This window comes from Orbicella franksi, chromosome 6 (assembly GCF_964199315.1).
Source record: "Orbicella franksi chromosome 6, jaOrbFran1.1, whole genome shotgun sequence".
In the NCBI taxonomy this organism is placed as follows: Eukaryota; Metazoa; Cnidaria; class Anthozoa; order Scleractinia; family Merulinidae; genus Orbicella; species Orbicella franksi.
In genome coordinates this window covers 5,356,720-5,384,201 of record NC_138150.1, presented here as the reverse complement: position 1 = coordinate 5,384,201, position 27,482 = coordinate 5,356,720, and the positions used below count along the sequence as shown (strand labels likewise).

General features: G+C 40.5%; 3 protein-coding genes, 1 long non-coding RNA gene and 2 pseudogenes across 4 annotated transcripts in view; all 6 read left to right on the top strand.

The window, feature by feature from the left end:
* LOC145489573 (retinoschisin-like) overlaps positions 1–2,652 on the top strand; it is an 8,862-nt gene extending 6,210 nt beyond the window's left edge. Inside the window, exon 4 of the mRNA XM_081468554.1 lies at positions 2,167–2,652. Coding sequence (XP_081324680.1) covers positions 2,167–2,532 — 366 coding nt within the window. The 3' untranslated portion in view covers positions 2,533–2,652. The remainder of the gene's footprint in view (positions 1–2,166) is intronic.
* Positions 2,653–3,947: 1,295 nt separating this feature from the next.
* Positions 3,948–8,715, top strand: LOC145491316 (lactadherin-like). Its single transcript, XM_081470486.1, has 6 exons — positions 3,948–4,316; positions 4,729–4,870; positions 5,953–6,305; positions 6,831–6,972; positions 7,545–7,721; positions 8,439–8,715. The coding sequence occupies exons 1-6, from the start codon at positions 3,948–3,950 to the stop codon at positions 8,630–8,632; spliced, it is 1,377 nt and encodes a 458-aa protein (XP_081326612.1). The 3' UTR covers positions 8,633–8,715.
* The window catches only part of LOC145491310 (uncharacterized), a 131,677-nt gene continuing 109,088 nt past the window's right edge, over positions 4,894–27,482 (top strand). The window contains exon 1 of the long non-coding RNA XR_014049805.1: positions 4,894–5,084. This is a non-coding gene — a long non-coding RNA (uncharacterized LOC145491310). The remainder of the gene's footprint in view (positions 5,085–27,482) is intronic.
* On the top strand, positions 8,806–13,896 carry LOC145489572 (mucin-like protein; annotated as a pseudogene).
* Positions 16,150–20,027, top strand: LOC145489571 (mucin-like protein; annotated as a pseudogene).
* On the top strand, positions 20,432–23,099 carry LOC145489569 (coadhesin-like). The gene is made up of 6 exons (XM_081468551.1): positions 20,432–20,438; positions 20,548–20,724; positions 21,485–21,661; positions 21,923–22,099; positions 22,424–22,594; positions 22,951–23,099. The coding sequence occupies exons 1-6, from the start codon at positions 20,432–20,434 to the stop codon at positions 23,097–23,099; spliced, it is 858 nt and encodes a 285-aa protein (XP_081324677.1).

The following is a 27,482-nucleotide window of genomic DNA, read 5'->3' as shown; positions in this document are numbered from 1 at the left end:
TACAAAAACGTTAATATCTCTAGAACGAAAAAAGATATTCCAAAAAGGGAAACGCCATTCTTCTTTACTTTGAAAAGCCTTTCAAATAAGCGGCAATTATATTTTACTTCATAGGCACTTTAATCCTCGAATTTGATTGGCTAATCATACGCACGTGACCGGTCCAGCTTTTTACGACACTGCTCACGGGCCGGATTTTATCTGCGCTGCCTAAATTTCGCTGCTAAAAGTTAGCGGTAATCGTCAATCTTTTGCCTTTTTTACACATCCATCGACGATTAGTCAATGCAAGTTTTCTCTGTTCACTTTAAAATGGCAAGGAAAGTCACTGTAAGTAAATTCAATTGAGTGTTTTGAAGTTGTGAGAGTTTGCTTGGTTGTTTGTAGCTTAGCGCTGTAATGGCGCGTAATCCTGTGGTTCTCTCGCGGTAAAATTTGAGTCAATTTCAGTCGAATTTACCTCTCTGATCGTTGCTGTATTCAGAAGAATTTCTGTGGAATACACTTAACGAATTTCCTCGCTTTCTGCTATTCAATTTACGGTAGAAAAGTCTGATTTCAAGTGATTTTAAAAGCAACGACTCACAGAAATTGTTTTTGCAGTAATCAAACTCCGCACGAAATTTCACACCGCAAAAACAATTTTGGAGAACTTAACTGGTGAAATAAATGCAACTAACATAAAGTAGTTCGAAAAAACTCTGTTCTTCAATTAATCTTTGTTTGTCTATTATCTGAGTTACTCGCTCTTTGCCGAGATATTTTACAAATAGTTAGTAGACGGCGCGCAAGCCGATTCAATGACAAGAGTTGAGTAAATAAAACCCATTTGTAATCTGTAAAACCAATGTGGCTGCTTCTAGGTAACTTCACCAGAAGAGTTTCAAACCCAAAACGACGTTTATTCACAGGTAGCGAGTACTGCTCGGCGTACAATTTGCTTCGTTAACACTGAATTACACGGATGTACGATTTACCCGAGATAACAATCTGGATGACAAAAATGAAAAGAAATAAACTTATATACTAACACATCGCCAAGAAAAAGACTAACAACAATTCGCAAAAGATACAAAAAACTGTTTCTCACCGTTGAGGTCTTCGGTAACACATGATACGATCCGATGGAAAACGATTTTGTTTACATCTAAGCACCACGCGATGCGAAAACACAAAATGGCGGAAAGCACGACTAGTGAGCGGTTACCTAGCACTTGAAGAATGTCCGCTGATACACAATCTGGCTGAACTGCAGCCACAACCAATTTACTGTAGGAAAAAAATAAACATGTTATTTGCCGGCTTAGGGTCGGTCCGTATAGTGAAAAACTGTGACCTTGGGCTTGAAAATGCTGCCCGAGGCCGCTCAAGACCTCGATCACGGTTTTTCACTATACGGACCTTCCAGCCGGTAAATAACATATATACATTTTTACGTGTTGTACCGTATTTTGACGAGCCCGTAGGGCGAGTCGAAATACAAACAACGAGTAAAAATATAAAGCGATACTACACACTAAAACATCTAATGAGAGATTTATAATCTAACTGTAGTAGTCAATAAATTTATCAATAAAAGAGGGAGACAGTTTTGCGTGCGCGCGCCGACCTGTATACGGCAAACAGGTTTTCTACCATAAAAATAACTGTACAATGTCGCTGTATATTTGTACTGTTATTTGGACGGTATTCGCTGCAGTTGGACAATAAATATTTATACTTGTATACTCTTTGAAGATACATCAGGCGGGTTAGCTCAACATACCGTTAGTTATTTTTACACTACCCAAATTTGGTTTAATATTTTGACGCCATTGTCTCCAGTAATAGTGTGTCAGTAGTTACTGGTCACATCTCGTAGTCTTGAAGTCTGCAATTTTGAGACTTTCAAGTTAACCTCCAGCCTAGTTATGTTTAAATATTGGACAGGACAGGTGAAGGAAGAATTTACAGTTTACACTTTAGTTTAAGGGAGAGAAAAAACACAAAACATTCACAAAAAAAACCCACATTAAGAAAGAAAAACAGGGTTAGGGATGCTTAGAGGTACATTCGTATGGAGCTCTTGAAAGTAAAGAGCTTCAGCACAACGTAGCTCAATTCCCTAAATAAGGAGTCACGGGCAATCAAACAATACATTTATGAGTCGACGTATTGTACTTGCAGTTTAGTGTAGCTCATGGAGCTACCAATGCTAGGCTTAATCACAGGACAGGGAACGGCAAAACAGGCGCATGGTCAACTTTGTTCCTGGAACAAGGACAATGGATTCAGGTGGATCTTGGTGACATCACAAAGGTGACCAAGATCGCAACTCAGGGCCGAGCAGAATTATATGAGTGGGTGACTGAATACAAGGTTTCTTATAGCTATGATGGCGGTTATTTTGCGTTTTACAAGAGCGGCCAATATGGCTCTGACAGGGTAAGTTACACCAAAACACTAAAGTTAAAGTCATACAGTAATTCAATTTTTCGTTTGTTTGTTTGTTTTCGCTTTATCCTTTGGAGATTGAACTTCCACGTTAACTAAAGGAAAACAAAGTCTACGCTGGGCGAAGTTGTACATAAAGACCGCATTTTATTCCGACTAGCGACTAGAAGTATTTTTTCTCCCCCAGTGGATAGGATGCTAGTCCTTCGGAGGGTTATCCCACCCCACTCAAGCACTAAATTCACCGGTACCCATTCATACACCTGGGGGAAGAGAGATACTAGAGAGCTAAGCTCGCGCGTTTTTGAGACGCGGACGGCAACCGGAAGAGAAGATTTCGCATAATAGGACCGTATTGTCTCCCAGATTTTTTATACTACTCATCTCTAATGAAGAAAATATACTTAGCAATGTGAATACGTTTGTGTGAGGACAAGTTAAAAGTGAAAGTAGCTCACTTGCAATTTTTTTTGTATTCTGAGCAATTTCTAGTTTTCTAGATATCGGAGGAGCTTTTAGTACTGTAGTTGGCCATATATGCTTCCATATTTTACAATGTTTCAGTAGACAACTTGTGAATTTCGTTAAATTTTTAAAACTTTTTATAATTCTTTTTTGAAATTTTTTTTTAAATTTTGTTAAAAAAATTTAAAAAGATTTTTAAAAAGTTTTGATATTGATGCGTAGTATTTACTCATACGTATTGTGAACAAATTTATTTAGCGACGCTGGTTACACGACAAAATGCACAAAAATGCTTAGAAATGTTACTTTTGTTGCACAGATTGCATATTTTTGCATCAGAACAAATAAAAGAAGAGAGAAACAAAAAAGTTTTGGCTTTGTTTAGCAACTTTTGAGCAACTTTCGTTACAAAAAGTAACTTTTGACTTTTTTTGGAGCAGTTTTTGAGCAACTTTTTGAGAAATTTCGGGCAACTTGTGGCAAGCCCTAGGCGTACCGAACAGATCTAGACAATCGCGAAAATATCAATTCATTTTTGAGTAGGCGTCGTCCTCGGCGTCGTCGTTCTCGGCGTGCTTAAGCTCCCTAAAGGTCAGGTAATACGGGCAACAGTTTTCTTCAACTTGTCTCGCAACATTGTTGCATTGCAAGTTGAAACACATTGTGACAAGACTGAGGCCTCGTAAAAATAGATATATATTTAACCTTTGAATTTTTTTATTATCTAGATCTAGCTGTTCAATCGCCAATTGAACTTAAAACCCGCCCAAACTTAATATGTAACTGCAGTCATCATTTCCAAAAGAAAGTGCAAAAAATTCGTCGTCGGGGCTCACGTTCACCAAAATACACAAAACTTTGACATTTCACGTCATATACACAAAGATTTATACCGCACGTGAGGCATCTAAGCAGTCGAAGGAAGAATCATTCCACCATAACAATTGTACAGTAAGTTGGCAATAGCTAGTCAGCAGTTTGTATAACTGATATACTATATGCATGTACATAGGTCACTTCTAAAATAAAACAAACTACAAATAAAATTCATGATTTCTCCTTCAGATTTTCCCACCCCACAACCCCCTGCTTGCCAGGAAGGATTAGGTCTGGAAAATTATGCCATTCCGGACTCCTCAATAACTGCTTCAAGCTACGTAGCTCCGGGTACAGCTTTATATATACCAGGCAATGGAAGACTTAATTTCAGGCTTAAAGCAGGACACTATGGAGCTTGGGCAGCTGGTAATCTACGAGACAACAATTGGTTTCAGGTGAATTTTGGGCGTTTCGTTAAAGTGATGATAGTTTCCACTCAAGGAAGAGACGATACTTACGAATGGGTGACAAAGTATCGTTTGACGTACAGTTATGACGGGAAATTTTTCCGTGACTACCTGGAAGACGGTTCTGTCAAGGTAATTTTTCCTCAATCTTAAACCCTTTTGTGTGTGTGTGTGTTTTTGAAGAGTACCGAAGGTAATTCCTCAAATTATTTTTACTCATGGTATTCAAAATCGCGGGAAGATCAAGAAATAACCAATCATGTCACGAGTTATAATCACGTAAAGAGCCCAAACCGATCTATACGCATATTTATACTCCATTAAAACACCCACGCAACACCAATGATGTCTAACCCCCAAAGAACTAAGTACGATGTCTGAAAATATCTTGAGAATGATTACAAAGGGGATACGACCCACGTTAACTATCTTACCCTACATACACTCTTGGTTTTAGTTTGTCTCCACACGTTCTATTGTGTCGTCTTAGTTAATTATGCCATGTCGGTAATCAAGAAACCCGCACTCTTTTGTTCTATTTGAGGAATTTGAAGGGAATAAGGATCGATTCTCAATTGTGAGTCACAAGCTAAAGAATCCTATTATTGCACGCTACATCCGAATCAATCCATTGGAATACCATGTCTGGATTTCATTGAGGGCTGATGTCTATGGTTGTAGATCAGGTACGGAGCTGTCAACGTCAAAGTAGTAGTAGAGGCAGCTGCAGCGGCCGTGGCAGTAGCAGTGGCAGCAACATGAGCGGTAGCGGTAGTGATCGTGGTTGTGGTAGTGCTCGTCGTAGAGATCGTGCTAGCGGTCGCGGTAGTGGAAGTGGTAATGGTAGTGGTAGTGGTAGCGTTAGCGGTAGTGTTAGTGGTAGTAGTCGAGGTAGTGGTAGTGGTACTGGAAGTGGCAGTGGTAGTGGAAGTGGTAGTGGCAGTGGTAGTGGAAGTGGTAGTGGCAGTGGTAGTGGAAGTGGTAGTGGCAGTGGTAGTGGAAGTGGTGATTGTAGTGCTAGTGGCAGTGGCATTGACAGCGGTACGTAGTTTTAGTGGTTTGGATAGTGGTTGTAGTAGGAATTTTCATACAGTAATTGCAATGGTAGTTGTAATTGGTGTGGTTGCGGTTGTGTTAGTGGCAGTGGCAGTGGCAGTGGCAGTGGCAGTGGCAGTGGCAGTGGCAGTGGCAGTGGCAGTGGCAGTGGCAGTGGCAGTGGCAGTGGCAGTGGCAGTGGCAGTGGCAGTGGCAGTGGCAGTGGCAGTGGCAGTGGCAGTGGCAGTGGCAGTGGCAGTGGCAGTGGCAGTGGCAGTGGCAGTGGCAGTGGCAGTGGCAGTGGCAGTGGCAGTGGCAGTGGCAGTGGCAGTGGCAGTGGCAGTGGCAGTGGCAGTGGCAGTGGCAGTGGCAGTGGCAGTGGCAGTGGCAGTGGCAGTGGCAGTGCATTGGCATGGCAGTAGCAGTAGTAGTGATAGTGGTATTCACTGTGGATGTGGTAGAGGTAGTGACAGTAGTAGTGGTAGAGGTAGTGGCAGTGGTAGTGGTAGAGGTAATAGTAGTGGTAGTGGTAAAGGTAGTAGTAGTGGTAGTGGTAGTGATAGTGGTAACAGTAGTGGTAGTGTTAGTTGTAGTTGTAATGGCAGTCGTAGCACTCTTTGGTTACTTGTTTACTTGTCCGTTAACACTCTACGTGCCTGTGTTTTTATGGGTCGACTTTCATTTTTGTTGTTAAAGGCAACAACAGCCTTGTTTCCCCGTCTTGTTTTCTTAGGTTTCCAAATACCCCAAGAGGTCAGATGTAGGGATCCACTAGGGATGCAAGATAAGTTAATTCCAGATTCTGCTGTAACAGCCTCCTCTACACTGGCCCATGCGACTTTATTGTACGCTCCTGGTAATGCTAGACTGCACTATAAGGGAGGAGTTGGACGTTATGGAGGCTGGATACCAGCAGTGAGTGATCATAGTCAGTGGCTTCAGATCAAGTTTGGAAGAGACACGCAAGTGACTGGTATTGCCACGCAGGGTTATTACCATGGGCCTTATTATGTCAAGAGTTACACACTTCAATACGTTGATGACCGCGGTTTCCTCCAGCAATACCAGCCAGAATGGCATACCAAGGTCAATATTTTGAAAATAATCTCGTTTGAATTTACAATACTATACAATACAATAGACAACATTAATTCCGTGTCTAGCTGCCCACTGTCCCGGCAGGAGGTAACCGACAGTTAACTTATCTAAAAGCGAATAAATACGATTGGTCAAGACTTTCGGTAGTCTCGTCTGCAACCTTTGGGGGAGCGTATAGTGGCATCCCAAAAAATAGCTGCGGAGGAGACTAGAATTTCGGTGAACGGAATCTACAGCCTTAACTAGTATGCAGTAATCACAATCAATTAATATTTGATCTAAGAGAGGTAAAAAGCCATTGAAGAACTTCGACTTCTCAAAATAAAGAAACGACAAATAGTGAGTTTCCTTTAACTTGCAAGAAATTGCACGAGCTACGATTGATCATTTCATTCTCAATTTCGTTCAGAATAGCTGATCGAGATGTTCGTTAAATAATGAGGACAATCTAGGTCTCTTAAAATGGTACAGAGAAAAAAATCTACATTTTACAAAACAGTTATTCTTTTTAAGACTTTTAAAGCCAGCAACGATAAAGACAGTGTTGTCAAATATGACCTGATTCCACCAGTCATCACAAGGACCATAAGAATCATTCCTGAGGGCTGGTACATTCTCATCGCTTTGCGAGTAGAGCTGTACGGATGTAAAGCAAGTAAGAATCTTCATTACTTTCTTTAATTGGTAATATAGCCCACCTTTACTGTACAAACTCCTGAAAAAAACCACCCTATTAATAAGGTTGGCCAACTAGTTTTACCTAACGCTGCCTTTCTGTGATACTCATCTCCTCTATATTTATAGCGGAACTCTTGATTTAAAAATGTAATGGAAATACTGACAAATAGCACATACCTTGTAATATATACCTGATGTCAGCAACTCCCTCCATTTTCGTGCACACAACTAGATTAACACGCAAGGTTCTTTGAAGCTGTGTCATGTGGCATACTCCCTCCATCAAACCCCACCAGCCTCCTACCCTACCACAGTCCTACATCCTTATAAAAAGATCGGTCTACGTGCACGTTTCCAATACAGTCATTCTTTATGATTGTAAGCACTACTGCGTGACATGGCAACAGCTAATTCTCTAAGTAGGGAGCGCCTGCTGGGATTGAACTGGATGGTTATTTTGATGAATACAACTACCAAGATTCCCTGCAGGCGAGTCTCATAGAGGGAATGGGCCATTCGTTGTAATAATTTTATGTTCTTTTTTTGTAGTTAACGGTGGTTATTCAGACTGGAAGCCGTACAGTGTGTGTTCAAAGACTTGTGGAGGTGGGGTGAAGACACGAAAACGAACGTGTACCAATCCACCACCGGCAAACGGAGGGAAAAATTGCAGTGGACTTGGACCCGACAGTACTACCAGCGAATGCAACAAGCAGAAGTGCCCAGGTAAGGATATGGACAATATTGTCAGCTACATTTGGATCATCTTTTAAGCGACTTCAAATGCTGGCAACTCGAAATGCAAGCACACTAGAACATACAAATAAAAAGCCTTTCCAAGAGAATATTGTAAAGAGCTAGGCTAAAGGCTAGATTCCTGAGCTAAGCTTTGAAGTATACAAAGAAAGACTCCTCGTTCAGTGTGGCTGAGAGAGGATTGTTAGGAGCTACAGTGTTGGGTAAGCGCTAGGCTAAAAAACATACAAAGAAGATCATTTAACCAGTATGGCTGGGAGAAGATTGTGAATAGCTAGGCTCAATGTAAGACTCGTGCGCTAATCTAAAAGAAAATTATAAAATCCGGGCCTCGGCCCAGTGTTCCAGGAAGAAGGGTTGTGAAGCATTCTTCCGTATAACGTGCTGGGATTATATTGCCACAAACAAAGGACATTTTAAAACTATCCAAATTTCATTCAAATTTTTCCAACATTTATTGAAACTACCTTTTTTATAAAAGCTATTTTAATTTTTTTTCCAATGGCCTGCTTTTTTAGTCATTTTTTATTACTATTTTTTCTTTTACCAATTTTCATTGTAATCGGCGCCATGTGCAGTAAGAAAATTTGAAGCTTTGTAAATAAAATTATTTATTACAAGTACATAGAAAGGGATCGTTACAGATAAACATATTTTTGTTATTTATACTATTATCCATTTTCGTAGTGAACGGTGGTTATTCAGATTGGGGTCCGTACGGTAAGTGCTCAAAGACTTGTGGGGGTGGAGAACAGACGCGTAAAAGAACGTGTACCAATCCACCACCATCACATGATGGAGAAGACTGCAGTGCATTGGGACCAGACAGTTCTAGCAGGGAATGCAACAATCAGGAGTGTCCAGGTAAAATGGACAAATAGCAGCCGATAAGTTCCACAAGGTGACGATCACCGACCCCGTGTCACTTATCCCACGGAAAAAAAGGCACCAAAATTACACTGAAATTAGTACAGCTTTGAACTTTTTGAAGTTTACCGCTGACAAACTACAGGCTTTTCGATTGAATCGCGGCGTCAAACCAGTTTAACTTACTATGATCAGGGCCGGGTTGCGCCGAACTGAGCTGGCTAAGGCTAACCCAGGAGTAAAAGTTAACCGAAGTATATATTTTTCTTGCATAAAATGTTATTCACTACTTATGTTTTTTGTAATATGAGATTATTCAAACTCAGAAGACCAAACAATTTAAGCAAAAACCTCACCGCCAAGTTTAATAGAAAACACACAAATTAAAATTCTCGCTTATCCTGACTCGGTTAGTCAGGCTTTAAATAACCACGCCCGAGGACTCCGCTTTTAGGCTTGGCAAAATCTATACATTATTTACCGTTATTGACCCAGCTGTGATTAACTTCGCATCAAGTAACACAGCCGAAAAGTAAAATTCCACAACACACACTAAAGCTTCCATTAGTGAAAGAAACCTACCGTGCCATATAATGTTTTTCCAGATAACGGCGGGTACGCAAGCTATTGGTGAAATAATGAACAATTATTCACTTGCAAATAACGAGCAAGTAATCCATTGAATTTACCATTCTGAGAGGTCCGATTCGGTTCTTATTATCTCGCTTCTATATAGTAAATGGTAATTACTCGGATTGGGGACCGTATGGCGAGTGTTCAAAACCTTGTGGAGGTGGGGTGAAGACGCGTAAGAGGACATGTACAAATCCGCCCCCAGCAAACGGAGGAAAAGACTGCAGTGTCCTTGGACCTGACACTTATACCATGGAATGCAACATCCAGGAATGTCCAGGTATAATGGAAAATCAGTTGAGACTGTTTTTACCTTTGTTCCAATTAATCCTAAACTACAAAATTGTCAATATATACAAAGGGATATTTACAGATCTCGGAGTAACAACTGCAAGAACCTCTTTTTTTGCACTGGTGTTACACTTGAACTGCACCCCTCTCAGGCAATCAAAATCAAGTGATTTTTCCATGTATATTATTACACACACTCTAGCATCCATTACTGAAAGACAACTACCTTGCCATATAATGTTTTTCTAGATAACGGTGGGTACGCAAGCTATTGGTTAAAAAGTCAGCAATTATCCAATTGGAAATAATTTGCAAGTAATCCATTGAGTTTATCGTTCTGAGAGGTCCGATTTGGTTCCTCTTATCTCGCTTCTATATAATAAGTGGTAATTACTCGGATTGGAGACCGTACGGCGAATGTTTAAAATCTAGTGGGGGTGGGGTGAAGACGCGTAACAGGACATGTACCAATCCGCCCCCGGCAAACGGAGGAAACGACTGCAGTGGCCTTGGACCTGACACTTATACCATGGAATGCAACATCCAGGAATGTCCAGGTTTAATGGAAAATCAGTTGAGTCTGTTTTTAACTTTGTTTTAATTAATCCTAAACTACAAATTGTCAATATATACTTAACAATTATACCATGAGCGCGCGTTGGATATGAGATGGTAAATAGCCAACGAGGCCCGTAGGGTCGAGTTGGCCAGAACCAATCTCATCTCCAACAAGCGCGAATGGAATAATTGTTTTATTAAACTCTCAACCTTCGGTTTTGCTAAATTTTATTTAAGCTAAAGAAACGACCGGAAAGTGATGTGACTTCCGGGCGCCAAAACGACATGATCTCATGATCACATGATAAGTGCACCGCCGTGCGAACAGTTGAATGAAAAATCAAAAGCGAAGCAAATAACAGCTGAACTGAATCTACAGTAATCTAAACTTCACGGAATGTTTTGTACGGGTAAAAACCTTACTGCAGTGCTCTCAAGTGTTTAGACTGCAAAACAGTCGTATTTTTTGCGAACGAAAGGTCTGGAGCGAGTGTAAAAACGGCGTGGGAAAATGGGGAGAGACGCTAAAAACGCCTCAAACGCCCTACGGGCGTGTGAGGCTCGGGCGCTTCACACGCGAAGATCGCGCCTTCCGAAAACTTCCGAAAACGACTGTTTTGCAGTCTATCAAGTGTTCAAAGTTTTAATTGTGGACATTTACACTACAGTTGTAAAAGTACTGGCAAAGCTTCTCTGATCGCCATGCCGTGAAACGGAGGTTGAACTGGTGGAAAAATATTTTCGACAAGAACTGCTTTCCCAGGCATTTGATGGGGAAATTCGTCTGGGATTGGTCTGCACTGCTGCTGGATTTCGTTTTCTTTCCCCTGCACTGAAGTGGCAGTACCAGAAGACGCATTTCCAATGAAATCACTGAGAACGAGTGACAGCTGTTGTTGTTCCATCGAAGGCCGCTCGTTGTAGGACTGCCTGGTCAGACTTGTGTCCCGTTATGGACTTGATGTGCCTCGTCTTGCAATTATGGTCAGAGAGCACTGTGACAGATGTAGCTCTCAGGCAGTGGTTTGTGAGATGTGGCTCTATACCTGCTCGCTTTGACATCTCTTTCATCGTGTTGTCGAGTTCTCAGTGGTAAAATCAGTTATTAGTGTTCTACTACTATTGTTATAACATGAATGTAAGAAGCATCAGTAATGTATTAGTATCGTAGATTAAAAAGGGTAAATGTATTGTTTTGTAGAGTATATTATGCAAATTTTAGTATTGTAAGTAGCATGTGTAATTGCAACGTATTGTTAATTAGAGTAAATAGTGTTAGTAGTTGTATTACTGTTATAATAATAATAATGATAATAATAATAACAATAATAATAATAATAATTATAATAATAATAAAAGTATTGTTATAAAAAGAAAAAAAAATCATGTCGTCGAGCGGAGTTGTACCACGAGGTGCGCTGCAAAACCGGATTTTGCCGTCTGCGGGATTAAACTTCTTGCTTTGACCTGCTCTTCGTCTCTTAAACAGAGCATCTAACGTTAGATTGAGATGGCCCAAGTAGTTCTTGAGCGTTTTACTGGACATCTTTCAGATCCCGGGACGGAAAATATCTTCGCATCCGATTCATCCTCAGCATCTGCGAGGCTTCCCTGGTGATGTTTTGTAGCCGGCAAGGAACCAGGTTGACTTCTGTTCAGTTCGTAGCATTCAACCCCTTGTGGAGTTTTTCGTAGAGAAAGCATTGCGGGTGTCAACTGTCGCTGGTTTTCACGTCCTTGTCTTCCCAAAAGGAGGCCGAGGTAGAACCAAGCCGTCCTCTGTTACTGGGCAGGATTCAATCTTTCGGCTGGACCGAGTTCGTCGCCCCCAAATAGTTTCTTCACCTGCTCTTTTGTGAACGACGCCAGCTATTTTTCTCGTTTTCCTTAGGTCTTTCACGAAAGCGTCTAAAACTTTATTTGCCTCAGTGTAAGCGGGGTCAGGGATTATGGAAGACGGTTTTGTGGCGGCGAGCGAAGGAAACGATCAATGGCGGCTCTTATGGATTTCGTGGATGAAATCGTATAATGCGTGCCATCTTTCTTCCTCGCAGACTTGTAAAAACACTTCAAACAAACATTCAGCTCTTCTTTTGACATTTCTGGTATTGGTTTTGAAAATGTGGTGCCACCAGGACTAGCAAGCCGTTCTGTAACTTTAAGGTAAATATTGTTGATGTTACGTAACCTTCACGAATGCGTAAAATCTCGACGGTCATACTTGAAAGTTTGCAACTTTTAAGGGAAACTTAACGGATACGTACCGTTAAATAATCTCATCCCGAACTTTGCGGCTTTTTTTGTTGTTTCTGGGACGGCCTTGTCGATAATTTCTTGTATTTCTTCCGTGGATAGCTCACCAAATCTGCCTTTTTCATCCATCGACGAAACTTGGCTTCCCGCGAAAAATTTTATGCTGAGTGACATTTGCCGCATTCATTTCCATATAGGGTCAAACGCCAGCATAATGGCTGGTAACCGAGATCTAGTGAAACATTCAGAAAGTTAGATTTGCATTATCCGAGGTTGAGAATTTAATAAAAAGGGATATTCATAGATCTCGGAGTAACAACTACAAAAACGCCTTTCTTGCGGTAAAAATTATTTCACCCGTCGTTTACTTATTTGATTCACTAGTCAAATAATTAACAGGCCTAACAGTTGCTAAATTGCAATTTCCTAGCGCCTTTCACGTCAGCTACTGATGGTACTCTCTATATGTAATAGATGGTTTTCACTGTCACGCAAGGAAAAATAAATCGAAAAGTTTTACTATTCAGTGGATAAAGTCAAGAAATTTTAATGTTATAGGAGACAGGTAAAGAAGACACTTCTCCAAGATTTGGAGCTCTGTGCTCCACCAACATGGCGGCCGGAAAATAGTGCAAACATCTGGATCTTACTTTGGCTATCTAGGCGACTGATTATCTGAACTAAACCAACAAACATTTACACAAGCTTTTTTCCTAACACTTTAATCCTGAAAGGCTAAAAATTACTAGATAAGTGTATATTTTTTCACAAACGCGATCGGAACGGTATGTGGCGCAACGCCATAACTCAAAACTTCGAACGGCGCTGGTTTCCAAACCAAGCACGCTAATGAGCTGAAAAGTTGTAAACAGATATAAGTTTAGATCCCCTTACGCCTTATTAGGATAAAAATTTTCGTGGCTCTTTAGTTTTGGATTTTCCAATTTGATGACGCCACGTGGAAACGATCTATTCATAGATCATACGGCATCAACTTTATCTTTGAGGACGCTAGATCTTGCAAAGGGTATTGTCAATTATCATGCAGACTTTTTAAAATCTGCCAATTAAAACTGCATTGTTTGACGCAGTTTTTCGGCCATTTCCTGAGCAGCAAGTAAATTTTGCTTGCCTTTCATAAATAGCATATCGGGTTTTGAAAGATTGTATTTTTAAATTCGAGAAAGAAACAATGAATTTGTCGAAGATCCCATCAAACTCGTTCCCCTTGACGTAATTGTACAGAAATACAAAACTGGCTTTTCGTCACTCATCTTTTATAGTTAACGGAGGTTACACTGATTGGAAACCGTATGGCGCGTGTTCCAAGACCAGTGGGGGTGGGGTGAAGACGCGAAAACGAACGTGTACCAATCCACCACCGGCAAACGGAGGAAAAGATTGCAGTGGACTGGGACCCGACAGCAGTACCAGCAGTTGCAACAATCAGGAGTGCCCAGGTAAGGATATGGACCATATTATCGCGTACATTTGGATCATCTTATCAGCGACTTCGAATTCTGGCACCTCCGAAACTAACTAGACTAGGAAAGGCAAAGAAAAACCTTTTTCAGAGTGACTGGGAGAACATTGTGAAGAGCTAGGCTAAAAGCTAGACTCCAGAGCTAGGCTATAAAACATACACAGAAAGATCCTTCGCCCGGTGTGGCTGCGAGAGGATTGTAAGGAGCTACAGTGTAGACTAAGTTCTAGGCTAAAAAACATACAAAGGAAAATCATTTGATCAGTATGGTCGGGAGAGGATTGTGAAGAGCTAGGCTAAAAGTAAGACTCCTGCGCTAGGCTAAAAGATATACAAAATCCGAAACCTTTGGCTAGTGTTCTACGAAGAAGGGTTGTGAAGCTTTCCTCCGTATGAGTTAAGGTGATGGGATTCTATTGCCATAATCAAGACATATTAAAATTACCTGAATTTCCTTCTCCTCTTCCAACAGACATTGAACCTAATTTTTTTTGTAAAAGCTATTTTAATTTTCATCATTGAATAGTTTTAACTGTGACCTGCTTTTTTAGTCATTTATTATTATTATTTTTTGTACCTTTTCCCTATTTTTATTGTAATGGGCGCCATGGGCAGTTAGAAAATTTGGCTCTTTGTAAATAACATTATTATTATGGGAACTTAGAAAGGGATGCCTGCAGGTAAACGTATTTTTTGTTATCTATACTATTATCCATTCTCGTAGTGAACGGTGGTTATTCAGATTGGGGTCCGTACGGTGAGTGCTCAAAGACTTGTGGGGGTGGAGAACAGACGCGTAAAAGAACGTGTACCAATCCACCACCATCACATGATGGAGAAGACTGCAGTGCATTGGGACCAGACAGTTCTAGCAGGGAATGCAGCAATCAGGAGTGTCCAGGTAAAATGGACAAATAGCGATCGTTAAGTTCCATAAGGTGACGACCAGCGACCCCGTCTCACTCATCCCACGAAGAAAGTAAGGACCAAAATTCCACTGAAGTTAGCACATCTTTGGAGGTTTAAAGTTAACTGCTGACCAACTACCGGCTTTTCGATTGGATCCCGGGCTCAAACCAGTTTAACTTACTGCAATCACGGCTGGGTGACTCGGGACTGCTCCGGTTAAAGCTAACTTAGGAATAAAAGTTAACCGAAGTATAAATTATTCTTGTATAATTATGTTTTTCACTGCTTATGTTCTGTGTAGTTTGAGATTACTTAAACTCAGAGGGCCAAACAACTAAGCAGAACCCCCCCCCCCCCCCCCGCCGAGTTAAAGAGAAAACACACCAATCAAAATTCTCGCTTATCCTGGGTTAGCTTAATCAACCTGTGTAACAAAAAGGCCCAGGAGCTCAGCTTTTAGGCTTGGCTAAATCTATATACTATTTGCCGTTATTGACCCAGCTGTGATTAGCTTCCCATTGAGTAACACAGCCAAAGTGTGAAATTCCATAGCACACACTAAAGCATCCATTACTAAAACAAACGTGTAGCTACCGTGCAATAAAATGCTTTTCTAGATAACGGCGGGTACGCAAGCTATCGGTAAAAAGTGAGCAGTTTTAACAAATTGACGTCAGTTCTTATGCGTCTGTTCTCTCTTTCGCGATATATTACGTCATAACATAGTCAAAGTGGCCTTGGAACCACTTGCGCAGGCGAGTGGTTCCGCAGTAAACTTTGAGAATGTTACGACGAAATTTATCATTAATATGAGGACAGACGTGTAAAAAACTGACGTCAATTTGCTTTTTACAATAAAAAGACCCCAAAATGGTCAAACTGTTGGGAATAAATGCGAGGAAAAGACACCGTAAACTTGCCGTAAACAAAGATAAGTGAAGTTTATTGAAAATGACGCAAACATTTTCAATAGCTCTTCTCGCTTTTTATTGGCTACATGTACTTAAAAAAGTCCATAAAATCTCATTGGTTAAAAAGTTGACAATTTGAGACCTGAAAGTTAAACTTGAAAGCTTGCTTAAATTAATTTTTTTTTTTCCGTCTGTACTCTTATTGATGATAAAAATAAGTCAATCAGCGCACGAAAAATTAGACAGCTATTGCGAAATATTTACTTCCAAATAATATGCAAGTAATCCATTGAATTCATCATTCTGAGAGGTCTGCTTTGTTTCTTCTTATCTCGCTTATATAGTAAACGGTAATTACTCGAATTGGGGACCTTACGGCGAGTGTTCAAAATCCTGTGGAGGTGGGGTGAAGACGCGTAAGAGGACATGTACCAATCCGCCCCCAGCAAACGGAGGAAAAGACTGCAGTGTCCTTGGACCTGACACTTATACCATGGGATGCAACATCCATGGATGTCCAGGTATAATTAGACTGAAGATACCATGAAACTCGTTCCACTTATCGTAATTGTAAAGAAATGCAAAGTTGGCTTTTCGTCACTCACCTTTTATAGTGAACGGAGGTTACACGGATTGGAAACCGTATGGCGACTGTTCCAAGACTTGTGGAGGTGGGGTGAAGACGCGAAAACGAACGTGTACCAATCCACCACCGGCAAACGGAGGAAAAAATTGCAGTAGACTGGGACCCGACAGCAGTACCAGCAAATGCAACAATCAGGAGTGCCCAGGTGAGGATATGGACAATATTATTGTACATTTGGTTCATCTTATCAGCGACTTCGAATTCTGGCACCTTCGAAAGTAACTAGACTAGCAAAGGCAAAGGAAAACCTTCCTTAGAGTAGCTGGGAGAATATTGTGAAGAGCTAGGCTAAAAGTAAGACTCCTTTGATTGGCTAATATATATATACAAAAATATATATTCGAGGCCTTTGCCTAGTGTTCCAGGAAAAACGGTTGTGAAGCATTCTTCCGTATGACTTAAGCTGTTGGGATTTTATTGCCATAATCAAAAGACATTTTAAAATTACCTGAATTGCTTTTACATTTTTCCAATAGACATTTCACCTATTTAGTTTGTAAAAGCTATTTTGATTTTTATCATTTAATTTTTTTTATAAATGCTTTTTTGGTACTTTTCCCTATTTTTGTTGTAATGGGCATCATGGGCAGTTAGAAAATTTGGCGCTTTGTAAATAAAATTATTACTATTATGGGAACATAGAACGGGATTGCAGCAGGTAAATATATTTTTGTTTATTTATACTGTTATCCATTTTCGTAGTGAACGGTGGTTATTCAGATTGGGGTCCGTACGGTAAATGTTCAAAGACTTGTGGGGGTGGAGAACAGACGCGTAAAAGAACGTGTACCAATCCACCACCATCACATGATGGAGAAGACTGCAGTGGACTGGGACCAGACAGTTCTACCAGGGAATGCAGCAATCAGGAGTGTCCAGGTAAAATGGACAAATAGCAACCGATAAGTTCCAAAAGGCCTAGGTGACGACTAGCAACCTGGTTCACCCAACCCACGAAGAGAAAAGGGACCACAATTCCACGATTGAATTGCTGGCTCAATCTAGGTCCATTTAACGTAATCAGGGCCGGGTTGTTTGGAACTGAGCCGATTAACGCTAACCCAGGATTAAAAATTAATCGAGACTTAAATTTTTCTGCCATAAAAATGTTTTTCACTGCTTATGTTTTTTGTAGCTTAAGATTACTCAAACTGAGAAGGCCAAACAATATAAGCAGAAAACCTCACGGCCTTGTTAAGGACAAAACACCCAAATAGATCAAAAATTCTTGCTTATCCTCGGTTTTTTTTAAATTTTTTTAAATTTTTTTTTTTATTTTATTCTTCCAATTCCTAGCTAATACATAGATATGTAAATATAACGTAAAGAAAGTAAAAAGTAACCGATAGTGCTTTGTAAGGAAGAAAAAAACGCAAAAAACAGAAATTACATCACTTAAATTGAATTACATCGTATATTGAAGAGGAGGAGAGGAGAGGGGCACATCTAGATAAACTAATTTCGTACCCCTTAAAGTTGTGTATAACTTGAGATTATTAAGAAAAAGAAAAAGAAAGAGAAGAGGAAAAATGACAAAATAGCTCAGAAAGTTATAAAGAGATAATGTTTTCATTAGTATTGAGCAAGGTACCAGCGTGAAAGTGCTTTTCTAAACATTTTTTAGATGGTTTGTCTCTAATGGATTGCGGAATATTATTCCAAAAGAAACTTCCAATAATGCTGGGGCAAAATCTCCTAAGATTAGTTCGAAATGAAGGTATTGCAACTTGGTTGGATGATGCACTACGGGTACTGTAATATGTAGTTCAGATCCTAATGAAACAGGTAAATTAGGAAACTTATCATGGTGGAAATAATCATAAAAAAGCATACACGTGTTCAGTTTAACAATATCCTCGGTTAGTTTAATCAGGCCTCAAATAACCACGCCCAGGAACTCCGCATTTGGGCTTGGTTAAATCTATACAATGTGTATTATTTGCCGTTATTGACCCAAATATGATTAGCTTCCCACCAGGTAACACAGCTAAAGTGTAAAATTCCATAACACACACTAAAGCATTTATTGCTGAAAGAAAGCTACCGTGCCATATATTGTTTTCCCAGATAACGGCGGATATCCAAGCTTTTGGTGAAAAAATGAGCAATTATTCACTTTCAAATAATATGTAAGTAATCCATAGAATACATCGTTCTGAGAGGTCTGATTTGGGTCTTCTTATCTCGCTTCTATATAGTAAATGGTAATTACTCGGATTGGGGACCGTACGGCGAGTGCTCAAAATCTTGTGGAGGTGGGGTGAAGACGCGAAAGAGGACATGTATCAATCCGCCCCCGGCAAACGGAGGAGAAGACTGCGGTGTCCTTGGACCTGACACTTCTACCATGGAATGCAACATCCAAGGATGTCCAGGTATAATGAGACTGTTTTTAACTTTGTTACAATTAATCCTAAACTACAAATTGCAAATATGTATAAAGGGATATTCATAGATCTCGGAGTAACAACTGCAAAAACCTCTTTCTTGCAATAAAAAATTCTTTCACCCATCCTTTACTTATTTGATTCAGTAGTCAAATATCTGTCAAGGCCAAACAGTTGCTAAACTGCCAGTTTCTAGTGCCTTTGACGTCAGTTACTGATGGTGCTCTGTAATTCATAGATAACGTCCGGACTCAACTTTATCTTTGAGCACCCTAGACCTTGCAAGGGCATTTTCAATTACCGCGCAGGTATTTTACAACGTGCCTGATGATTAAGGACTGCATCGTGTGAAGCAGTTTCTGAGCCATTTCTTGAGCACCATAAGTAAATTTTTTTTGCCTTTTGAAAATAGTATTTCGAATTTTGAAGCGATGTATTTTTAAATCCGAGAGGCAAACAATGAAAGTCTCTGCCGTCTTCGGGACTATCAAGCGTGTCAGGAACTTAGTTTCCCGTGAGACTCTTACCACGATCTATAAAGCTCTCATCCAACCATACTCTCATCCAACCATACTGTATGGGGCAGCATAGGTGTGTGTCATTCTAAGAGACTCCAAAAGCTACAAAATAAGGATGCGCGTTTAATTACTTTCCCTGACTTGAAGATAAGAACTTCCACTTTACTCGGTGACCTCGGGTGGGATTCTTTGGAGCCAAAGCGTGCTAAGCCACTACCAATTATTTTGTTTAAGACTCTCCAAAATCCTTCTCTGACTAGTTTAAATATCATTTTTAAGTCTACATCTTATATCCAGTGTTCACTCACATAATCTAAGAAATTCCAAATACAACCTTTTCGTTCCTAGACCGAATACTGAAGCAGGCTTTTAAGCCTGCTTCAGATATACAAAATTGGCTTTTCCTCACTCGCCTTTTGTAGTTAACGGAGGTTACTCCGATTGGAAACCATATGGCGACTGCTCCAAGACTTGTAGGGGCGGGGTGAAGATGCGAAAACGAACGTGTACCAATCCACCACCGGCAAACGGAGGAAAAGATTGCAGTGTACTGGGACCCGACAGTACTACCAGTGAATGCAACAATCAAGAGTGCCCAGTAAGAATATGCACAATATTATCGCCTACATTTGGATCATCTTATCAGGGACTTCGAATTCTGGCACCTACGAAAGCAACTAGAGTAGAGCATACAAAGAATAGGCGCCTTTCCTAGAGTGGTTGCGAGAATTTTGCGAAGAGCTAAGCTGAAAGCTTGACTCCAGAGCTAGGCTATAAAACATACAAAGAAAGATCCTTCACCAAGTGTTGCTCGGAGCGGATTGTGAGGAGCTACGTGTTGGCTAAGCGCTAGACTAATAAACCTAAGAGAAAAATCATTTGCCCAATATGGCTTGGAGAGGATTGTGAAGAGCTAGACTAAAAGTAAGACTCCTGCGCTAGGCTAAAAGATATACAAAATCGGAGCTCTTGCCCTGCGTTCTAGGAAGAAGGGTTGTGAAGCTCTCCACCGTACGAGTTAAGGTGTTGGGACACCACTGCCAAAGTCAACTGACATTTTACAATTACCTGAATTTCTTTCTTTCCAACAGACATTGAACCTGCCTTTTTCATAAAAGCTAATTGAGTTTTAATCATTTAATTTTTTACCAAGGGCTTGCTTTTTTAGTCATTGTTTATTACTATTTTCTGTATCTTTTCCAGACTTTTATTGTAATCGGCGCCATGGGCAGTTAGAAAATTTGGCCCTTTGTAAATAAAATTATTATCACGAGTACATAGAAAGAGATCTCTGCAGGTAAACATATATTTTTCACTTATGCTATTATTCATTTTCGTAGTGAACGGTGGTTATTTAGATTGGGGACCGTACGGTAAGTGCTCAAAGGCTTGTGGGGGTGGAGAACAGACGCGTAAAAGAACGTGTACCAATCCTCCACCATCACATGATGGAGAAGACTGCAGTGCGCTGGGACCAGACAGTTCTACCAGGGAATGCAACAATCAGGAGTGTCCAGGTAAAATGGAAAAATAGCGACCGTTGACTTTTATAAGGTGACGACCAGAGACCCCGTCTCACTCATCCCACGAAGAAAGCAAAGACCAAAATTCCACTGAAGGTAGCACATCGCTAAGCTAATGACACCCAAAAGCTTCAACCCTCTGAAAGAAGCGTTCGTAACCTACTTTGATTTAAAAAAAGTGATGGACTAACAATGGCACATACCTTGTAGGAAATACCTGATGTCAGCAATTCCTTCCATGTTCGTGTTCACAGCTCTGTTGACTTTTAACACACAACTTTTTTTGAAGCTGTGTCATGTTGCATGCTCCCTTCCACAAGTTAAAACCCTCTGGAAGAAGCCATTGTTACTTACCCTGATTCAAAAAAAGTGATGGAAAGACTAACAAAGAGCTCATACTTTGTAGAAAATACCTGATATCAGGAACTCCCTCCATTTTTGGGCTCACAACTCCATTGACATTTAAGATACAAAATTTTTGAAGCTGTGGCATGTTGCGTACTGACCACTGCCCCACCACATTATAAAAAGATTCCTTCACGTGCACGTTTGCTATACAGTCATTCTTCATGGTTTTAAACACTATTCCGTGATCATGCAAGGGCCAATTCCCTAAATGAGATGCGCCTGCAGTGATTCATTATCTTGGACTGGGTGGTTATTTTGACGAGTACATCTACCATGATTCCCTGCAGGCGAGTGTCATAGGGGGAATGGGCCATTCGTTGCAATTATTTTATGTTCTTTTTTATAGTAAACGGTGGTTATTCAGACTGGAAGCCGTACGGTGTGTGCTCAAAGACTTGTGGAGGTGGGGTGCAAACACGAAAGAGAACATGTACTAATCCACCGCCTTCCAATGGCGGAGAGGACTGTAGTGCATTGGGACCCGGCAGCACTACCAGGGAATGCAACAATCAGGAGTGCCAAAGTAAAAAAAACTTCTTTGGTTCACATTTTGCGATATTTGTCACGCGGGCATGTAGAAAGCTAGGCTGACCAAACTAGCTGGCCAATAGCGAGACGATTTAAAATCATTAACTCTTTCATTTCAGTGTCGTTTCTCAGTGAAAAAAAAAAATTCTTAATTTTTATTTTTGCTCTGTAAATAAAATCATTATTATGAATACATAGCGAGAGATCTCTGCAGGCAAACATATTTTTGTTATTTATAGTATTATCCATTTCGTAGTAAATGGTGGTTATTCAGATTGGGGACCGTACGGTGAATGTTCCAAGACTTGTGGGGGTGGAGAACAGACGCGTAAAAGAACGTGTACCAATCCACCACCATCACATGATGGAGAAAACTGCAGTGGACTGGGACCCGACAGTTCTAGCAGGGAATGCAACAATCAGGAGTGTCCAGGTAAAATGGACAAATAGCGTCCGTTAAGTTCCATAAGGTGACGACCAGCGACCCCTTCTCACTTATCCCACGAAGAAAGTAAGGACTAAAATTCCACTGAAGTTAGCACATCGCGAAACTTTTGAGGCCCAATAGTTAAAACCCTCCGGAAGAAGCCATTGTTACTTACCTCGATTGACAAAAAAAGGAATGGAAAGACTGCAGGGATTCATTATCTTGGACTGGATGGTTATTTTGACGAATACAACTACCATGATTCCCTGCAGGCGAGTCTCATAGGGGGAATGGGCCATTATTGAAATTATTTTATGTTCTTTTTTATAGTAAACGGTGGTTATTCAGACTGGAAGCCGTACGGTGAGTGCTCAAAGACTTGTGAGGGTGGGGTGCAAACGCGAGAGAGAACGTGTACCAATCCACCGGCTTCCAATGGCGGAGAGGACTGCAGTGGACCCGACAGCACTACCAGGGAATGCAATAATCAGGAGTGTCAAAGTGAGACAAAACTTCTTTGGTTTCACATTGTGTGATATGTTGTCAGGCGGGCATGGAGGCAGCTACGCTTGCCAAACTAGATAGCCAATAGCGAGACGATTTAAAATCATTATTCTTGTTTATTCTTGTTTATGAAAAAAATCCTTTTTCAGTAGCTGTTATTGCAATTATCAGACAAGCAAGAGGCCAATTTCGTTCGTTTCTAATCGCATTATTTTCACTTTTCCATTGCTGATCACTTGAAAGAAGAAAAAATATGTATATCTTATAATTACTTGTATTTATAATTTATCAAAGTTCTCAACAAAAATAAAAATTGTTGGAATATTTTTGTTTCTTTACTTTTTTTAATGCAGAAACTCGGAAGCTAGTGGGACGCTACCAAAACCGAGGACGAACTCTGGGTGACATCCTGTTCAAATTTAAACGATTTGGCAAGATGCGAAAGCTAAATCATAAGAATTGGAGACCTCTACGGCACAAGGGGAAAATGCAAGTGGAATAAGGAACCATTATATTCACCTCTCTCACCAGTTGAACATTTTCTACTTTTCAGTCTGTTCAATGCTTTTCCTGAAGACTGATGCAGACTATTAAAAACAAATAAAAACTCGATCTCCTCAAAAACTGATTTCAGTTCACTTATTTAAGGGAAGAAAGTCAATTTCCAAAATCTTCAATTGAAGTCTTATATGACAGTTTTGTTTTTAAGATATCCAGTATCTTAACAGCTCAAAATAAATATAACAAAGCTTTCAGCACGCACATATCCCAGTTAGACTGGGAAAAGATATATCTACTGCCCTTCAAAACAACATTGGATACTAAATTAAGAGAAATCCAATATGAAATATTAAGCACGATCTTGTACACACAAGATGCCGTTTAAGTTTTAAAAAAAAGATTCTCTGCGATTTTGTGAAAAGGAGTTGGAGACCATAGAGCATCTCTTAGTGTACCGAAAGTGTGTATGTTTTGGGATGATTTAAAGGTTGTTCTTAATTCTTTAAATATAACTGTTAGGTTTGATATCAAGGATGTCCTTTTTGGGATTTTAGATACCTAAAGGTTAATATAACAGTTCTAGTCAACAACATCCTTCTTGGAAGTAAATATTTTATTTAACGCTGTAATTAAATAAGGGCTCTTTATGTTTAAGACTGTTAGTCGACAAAATTAAGAAAAGAAAACGTTTCAAACCGAACGTTTTATCGCGAATAAAAACAACAAAATCCATTTCCACGACAAAAAATGGAAACCTTTACTACCTTTAAAACAACAGTAGCTCTTATCTGAAACCTCGTTTTTTTAAGATGCCCTTAAGTACTCTTTATTTTGTTTTAGTTGAATAAGGTATGTGATCCTTGTAGTGCAGTGCAGTGAAGTTTTCTTTGTAGTTTGTAATTAAGGTAATTGTTGTAAATTTTGTAATGTTTGTACGTATCGACCTGCATGTTCTTGTACTATCTCGTCGTCGGCATTGGCTTTTGTCCGAGCGTCAATTTCTTCTAACGATCTTCTCTTCTTTGATGGCCTCGGAAGTGGCTTAGCAGGCCAATCTTTGCATAAAATTTGCGAGGGCAGAGAGGGCACGGGAGGGTGGGCGGGGGCCAAGGGGCTGCGAGGCAGCGTTTTAGTTCTTCACGTTTCTCCACGGCTTTGCGTCTCCATTCCGCTTCAAACATGGCAGACTCGGTGGAAATAGATTTAAACAATTTTATTTCACCATTTTCTCCTTAGTTTTAGCTTTGATTTTGAAAATATATCGAACAGCGAAAACTGTCTTTGACCATATTTCAAAGCAACTCGAATTTCATCAAAAATTCTCCGCTACGTCGTCTCGTTGTTTGTAACTGTGGTTAAACACGGTCTTTTGTGTTTGACATGTTACATCTAATCAAAGTAGTGCTACTCTTGGGGTTTCTTCTACGTAGAGCATATGGAAAATTCCCGGACAAGGCGGACGTTATATCCTGTGCAGTCCTGTCCTTACTATCCTGATATTCCTAACACTGTTACTTTTTCATTTGAGTGTCCACAATTAGTTATTTAAGCTGAATACTCCTATACTTAGAAATAAAGTTCACTCATACATTCTCTCTAAGGTGACTAGGAACCTATTGGTTGCTACAGCAGCGTGTTCCCCTAGAGACGCTTTCGCTCTGCCGAGATTATTTGACGAAAAAGTTAGTGCTAAGGGCCCTGAGGCAATTTTCAACTACTGCAAAGGAAAAGCTGAAGAGCTTGGCTAGAAGAGTTTTTTGAGCAGACAAAGGGGTAGACATAAGGGTTGCTTGTCAGGAGATGACGCCAAGACTACTTATAACAAGCACGGGGAGTTCAAGCTGTGCGAGTTTAGTAACAGGACCGGCAATGGTTTGGGAAAGACCTTCAACGGAGATGTGTTTGTTTCCGAATTGGCCTGAGGTAAGCTGATAAAATTAGTAGCACACGTCTTCATTCATGTCAACCTTTTTCTCGTAAAAGTAGGTTCTTAAAGTTTAAATAATTCCATACGCACTATAAAAGGCCGGTTGATGATCCCGGTGAACGGAGTAGCGTAGCTTTATGTTGTGTACCTGTCACTGTCACGGTGACTCTGTGCTACTGGGATATATTCCCGTACCTGCTAATTGTCAGGGCAGCCGAAAAAATGCTGGGGATTAACTTGCCATGGACTAGGATCCGGTCCAAAAATACTTCTGCACTGATGGGCCAGGCCATCTCGTTACATAATTCCAAAGACTGTAGCTTACTCTCCTTTAACTTGACAGCCATAAGGTCTCCATTTTTGGCTACTCGTGCCTCGCCCTTGGACCATGAATGAAGAAAATCACTTGCTCCATACCTCACAGTAACTACTTTGGGTCGGGCAACAGCTCTCGTAAGGTCTCACATGAACGGCTCAATACCTTTTGAGAGAACATCTCTCTCCATTGTATGCCTTGCTCACAACTATATTAACTCATATATCATTTTTTGGAAGTCATGTTTTGTTTCACACCCCCCTCACTCAAAGCCCACAAGCCTCCCATCCTTCCACAGCCCCACCATCATCAAACAAAAATAAGAAACCTGCAATGCAAGCTATGTTGCAAGTGATTATCAGGCGACACAAAACTCTCCCTATTACCTCTTTACACAAGCCAGACGAGCTCAGCCCAGTAGTAATCCTAGGGTGGGAGCCTTTGGAGGAAATGTTAGAGTGGTCCTTGTCAGACCATTTCGGGGGTTGAGATCTAAAATTATCACGCTAGTGTTATCTGATTGCTATTTTGGGCGTATAAGCCAGAACAAACATTATATATGTGTTACCCGTCAAGAAAGAAGATACTCAACGCAATCTTCCAAAAGCATTTTAACAGAATGAGACAAATCGAGAAAAAATCCATTGATGTTTTTGTTTATAGGTGACATCAAGAGTAATGAGAAAAGGCGTAAAAAAGCTAACGAAATTAATGAAGGTGTTGTTTTATTAAAATGTGCGTGCAAACAAGCTCTCAAGAATGCGGGGAACGATTTGAAATTTTTAAAAGCAACCGCATTACACCTTTGTTTTATTACTACACTCCCGTGCTGGTGGGGTAGGTAAGGGGTAGAGAGGAGGAGTTCTCCTGTAAAAAAGGTGGACAATATAGATAGAGGGAGCCGTCGAAAATTTTAAACAGGACCTCACTCACAGCACTAGCTGAATCTTGTTTGATTTAAAATCATTTATTAGAATGGTAATTATTTCTTTTGCAGAGTCTTTTTCTTGGGCTGGACTTGCAATAGTAATTCTCGCCTTAATCAGAGATCATCTTCGAGACAGATGACACCAGCGACGCAAGAAAAGGTAAAGTCTGCATACGAGACAAGTAGCCCATCAGACTGGAACTAATCCCGGCTTCGATAACATGAAGCGACTGGGAGTATTTCCACTCCCCCCTGGATGGTATGCTAGCCCATCGCAGGGTTACCCCGTAGCATTGAGTTCGCCGGTACCCATTACTATGCCTAGGTGGAGAGAAACACTGTGAGAGTAAAGTGTCTTGCCCAAGAACACAACGAAATGCCCCCGGCTAGGGCTCGAACCTGGACCGCTCGACCAGAGACGAGCGTAGTAACCATGAGGCCACCGCGCTTCCCGCGAGGCAAGATAAGATGAAATTGCTGAAACACCGATCTGTTCACGCATTAAGGTAATTTCAAAATTCATATATAGCTAGCGCACCAGCCCTTGTCAAGCAACATACAAAAAAGCGTAAAGATGACTCTCACGAGAACATGAAATAGGTAAGACAAGAGAAAAACTGAAGTAGAATTTTCTTGAAGTGTGTGTAGGAACAAGGACTGAACATTAGAGAGGCCATGACAACCCCTCCAGACCTAGAAGAAGTTAGAACAAGTTCTAAATTCACTGGCAGTAAGGCTGTAGCCAGAAAATTGAGGAATGAATGAGGCAATGTTGTGACAAAAAAAAATTGACTGAGGCAGTGTCCATCGTTATATTCTTTTCCTAGCTATTTAAAGTATTTATGATGACTAGAAGCAAGAAAACAGAAAAAAACGAGATAGATCCATGGTACATGACTCTTTTGCTAGAACCTCTTGTTTGTCGAGATATTCGTATACTAGAAGAGTTATGACCCTATCAGATCAGTCGATATTTGGAATGCAAATTAAATCGTAACACTAGAGTTTATTTTTCAAACGGCCAAAAAGTAGACAAAACGTATGTACTTCTAACCTCGTTCCCAGGGTCTCTAACCTTCAGTCATATAATGAATAAGGTAACTCTATCCTGGCCGTTTTATAACTCTAACTGGGTCGTCAATTAACATAGGTGTTCCCTCCCCCCTCCGACCCCCTTTAGGAATTCTATTGGACCGGGATCTTCTGGTCCTTG

What these genes read in the sequence shown, in the direction of transcription:
- LOC145491316 (XM_081470486.1), top strand. Translation starts at nt 3,948, where the DNA reads ATGATTTCTCCTTCAGATTTTCCCACCCCACAACCCCCTGCTTGCCAG. An exon ending in TGTCTATGGTTGTAGATCAG is followed by an intron (nt 4,871 to 5,952) that starts GTACGGAGCTGT and finishes TTGTTTTCTTAG; the next exon opens with GTTTCCAAATACCCCAAGAG. An exon ending in CAACAAGCAGAAGTGCCCAG is followed by an intron (nt 7,722 to 8,438) that starts GTAAGGATATGG and finishes CCATTTTCGTAG; the next exon opens with TGAACGGTGGTTATTCAGAT.
- LOC145489569 (XM_081468551.1), top strand. An exon ending in CAACAATCAGGAGTGTCCAG is followed by an intron (nt 20,725 to 21,484) that starts GTAAAATGGAAA and finishes TCTTTTTTATAG; the next exon opens with TAAACGGTGGTTATTCAGAC. An exon ending in CAATAATCAGGAGTGTCAAA is followed by an intron (nt 22,595 to 22,950) that starts GTGAGACAAAAC and finishes TTTTTAATGCAG; the next exon opens with AAACTCGGAAGCTAGTGGGA.